Here is a 2,234-nt window from a genome sequence, read left to right on the forward strand (position 1 = left end):
CAGTCCAGTACTCGACTAAGTACAGGACACAACCCAATCCGCAAGGACGACGAGGCGCAAGTCGACTGCTGCCCTCTCCTTCGGAGCTGCGCCGCAAATACAAGGTTATTCCGAGTGAAGATCGAATTCCACTCGACGGATCAAACCATGAAGATATTCAAAGAGAAATCAAGTTCAGATAAAGCCTAAAAGGTCCCAGACCTCAGATCAAAGTACTCGAGCCCTCGGCTCGGCGGAGTTTAACGGCTACAAATCCACTCGGCATTCCGAGGCAAATTTAAACTGAAGCATAAAAGTTTTTCATTCCTCAGGAGGAGGACTGGAAGGGGCGACGAACTCGTCCAAGTCGATCCCGTCTGCAATACGAGTGGTAGCAGCAATGAATGTCTCCATGAAGTCTTGAAAGTTGTGCTTCCTGGTATTGGCAACTTGGATGGCGGCCAGCTTTTCTTGTCGCGCCTCCTTGCAATGGACGCGGACCAGGGACAGAGCGACATCAGCACCACATCTAGCAGAAGATTTCTTCCATTCCTCCACTCGACCTGGGACTTCATTAAGTCGAGCCATCAGGGACTCGAGGTCGTTCTGAAGCGTCGTCCTAGGCCAGAGTAATGTGTCGATCTGCGACATCGCAACCTTCAGTCGAGCAAGATAGTCAACCACGCCGGCAATACGAGATGCTAGACGGAGCACGTTCATTGCAGCCTCGTCCTTCACAAGGGAGTTAGCAGGGTCCAAGCCTGGCTCCACTCGACTGGTCTCCTCTTCAAAGTTCTGGCAGAATTCTGCAAACATGATTCAAGAATAAGACAGTGACCCTACACAGACTTGGTAACTGCAAGACAGTCGGGGCAGAGTAATTACCTTCGAGCACGACGAAGAGCTTCTTGGCGAGTCCACCGAGATAAGCCTCCAGATCGTTCCTCTTCCCTGCCAGCTCACCTGCCTTGTCATGCAGAGCCACGTTGTCGTTCTTCAGTCGGCTGACCTCTTGATTGGCCACCTCGAGAGCAGCTTTCAGTCTGGAGTTCTCCTGCTCAAGAGCTCCGACCGAGGCCATTTTCTCTTCAGCAAGCCTCGTTTTGTTCAAGACCTCCTTCTGTGCCTCTGCAAGATCTTGATCCTTCTTCTTTAGAGCTTCCTCCAGTTTATCTGCGGTGCGTCGAGTGAAATCAACATCAAGAATGGACAAGAAAGAAAAGCCACTCGTCAAGAATGGAGAACCTCACCAGCCATACCTTTTGCTTCTTCCTACGCCTTCTTCAAATTCTCCTAAGCAAGCTTCAAGTTAAGGTTGAGTTGGATCTGCTGATTCTCCAGCTCAGTATAGAGAGCTACAAGTTCGCAAGATTTCTGTAAAAAGAAAAATCAGTCGACAGACGTCCAAGACAAGTTGCTTCCGAGCGACTAAGAGACAATGATGACGTTTCTAAGACTACAGCCGAATCAAGAACATTCGACAGTAGTCTCGGGGACTACACCCAGTGGGTGCACTCAGCGTGCCCCCACTGTAAAAAAAAGTCGACTGCCCGCAGTCGACCGGATACAGTCCCACTCGACATGGCCTGACCAGACCGAGTGAAGAAATACAGCTACAGCAACACAATATAAAGACTACAGTCGACTGCCAGCAGTCCACCGTAGTCTCGGGGACCACACCCAGTGGGTGCACTCAGCGTGCCCCCACTGTAAAACACACCCAGTGGGTGTACAGATACAAAGATCTTCGGAAAAGAGGTTCTTCAAACAGCATATCATGAACAGACCAAGTGTTGAGTCGACTGACCTGGACGTTACTCTGAAGAGCCGAACTTGCGTCGTAAGCTGCTTGGCTGGCCTCCCGAGCCACCTTCACTTGCTCCATCATGATCCCCGCCTGGCGTATAGCCTCTTTTGCAGCAGCCGCTTGGTCCTCAGGGACGGGGTATGCGGCAAAAAGCGAAGACGGATCCGCAGTCGACGTTGAGGGCTGCACACTCGTCAGAGGAATGGCGAAGGTCACAGAAGCCCGAGTGGTGTCACCACCATCCCGAGCTACGGCCTCAGACGCCGGAGCGGATTGGGGGGTCTTGTCAGCCGACGCCCTCTTGTTCCTCCTCACTCTCAACGGTTCGTTGTCGTCGTCATCCGGGAGGTCGATAACATGAGGAGGGGCTACAAGAGAAACATTCAATCGACCAGAGTTGCAATAAAATTTCAGTCGACTCAAAGCGGAACGTCAGTAATCGTAATAG

At 51.5% G+C, this 2,234-nt stretch overlaps 1 protein-coding gene across 1 annotated transcript; it reads right to left on the minus strand.

Annotated features, from left to right (window-relative positions):
* Nucleotides 1-300: 300 nt before the first annotated feature.
* Nucleotides 301-795, minus strand: LOC147965320 (uncharacterized). Its single transcript, XM_087530409.1, has one exon. It carries the CDS (start codon nt 793-795, stop codon nt 301-303), a length of 495 nt encoding a protein of 164 aa, XP_087386535.1.
* Nucleotides 796-2,234: the final 1,439 nt, after the last annotated feature.

Source organism: Triticum urartu, chromosome 6A, assembly GCF_056163025.1.
Source record: "Triticum urartu cultivar PI428250 chromosome 6A, HENAU_Tu73, whole genome shotgun sequence".
Classification (NCBI taxonomy): Eukaryota; Viridiplantae; Streptophyta; class Magnoliopsida; order Poales; family Poaceae; genus Triticum; species Triticum urartu.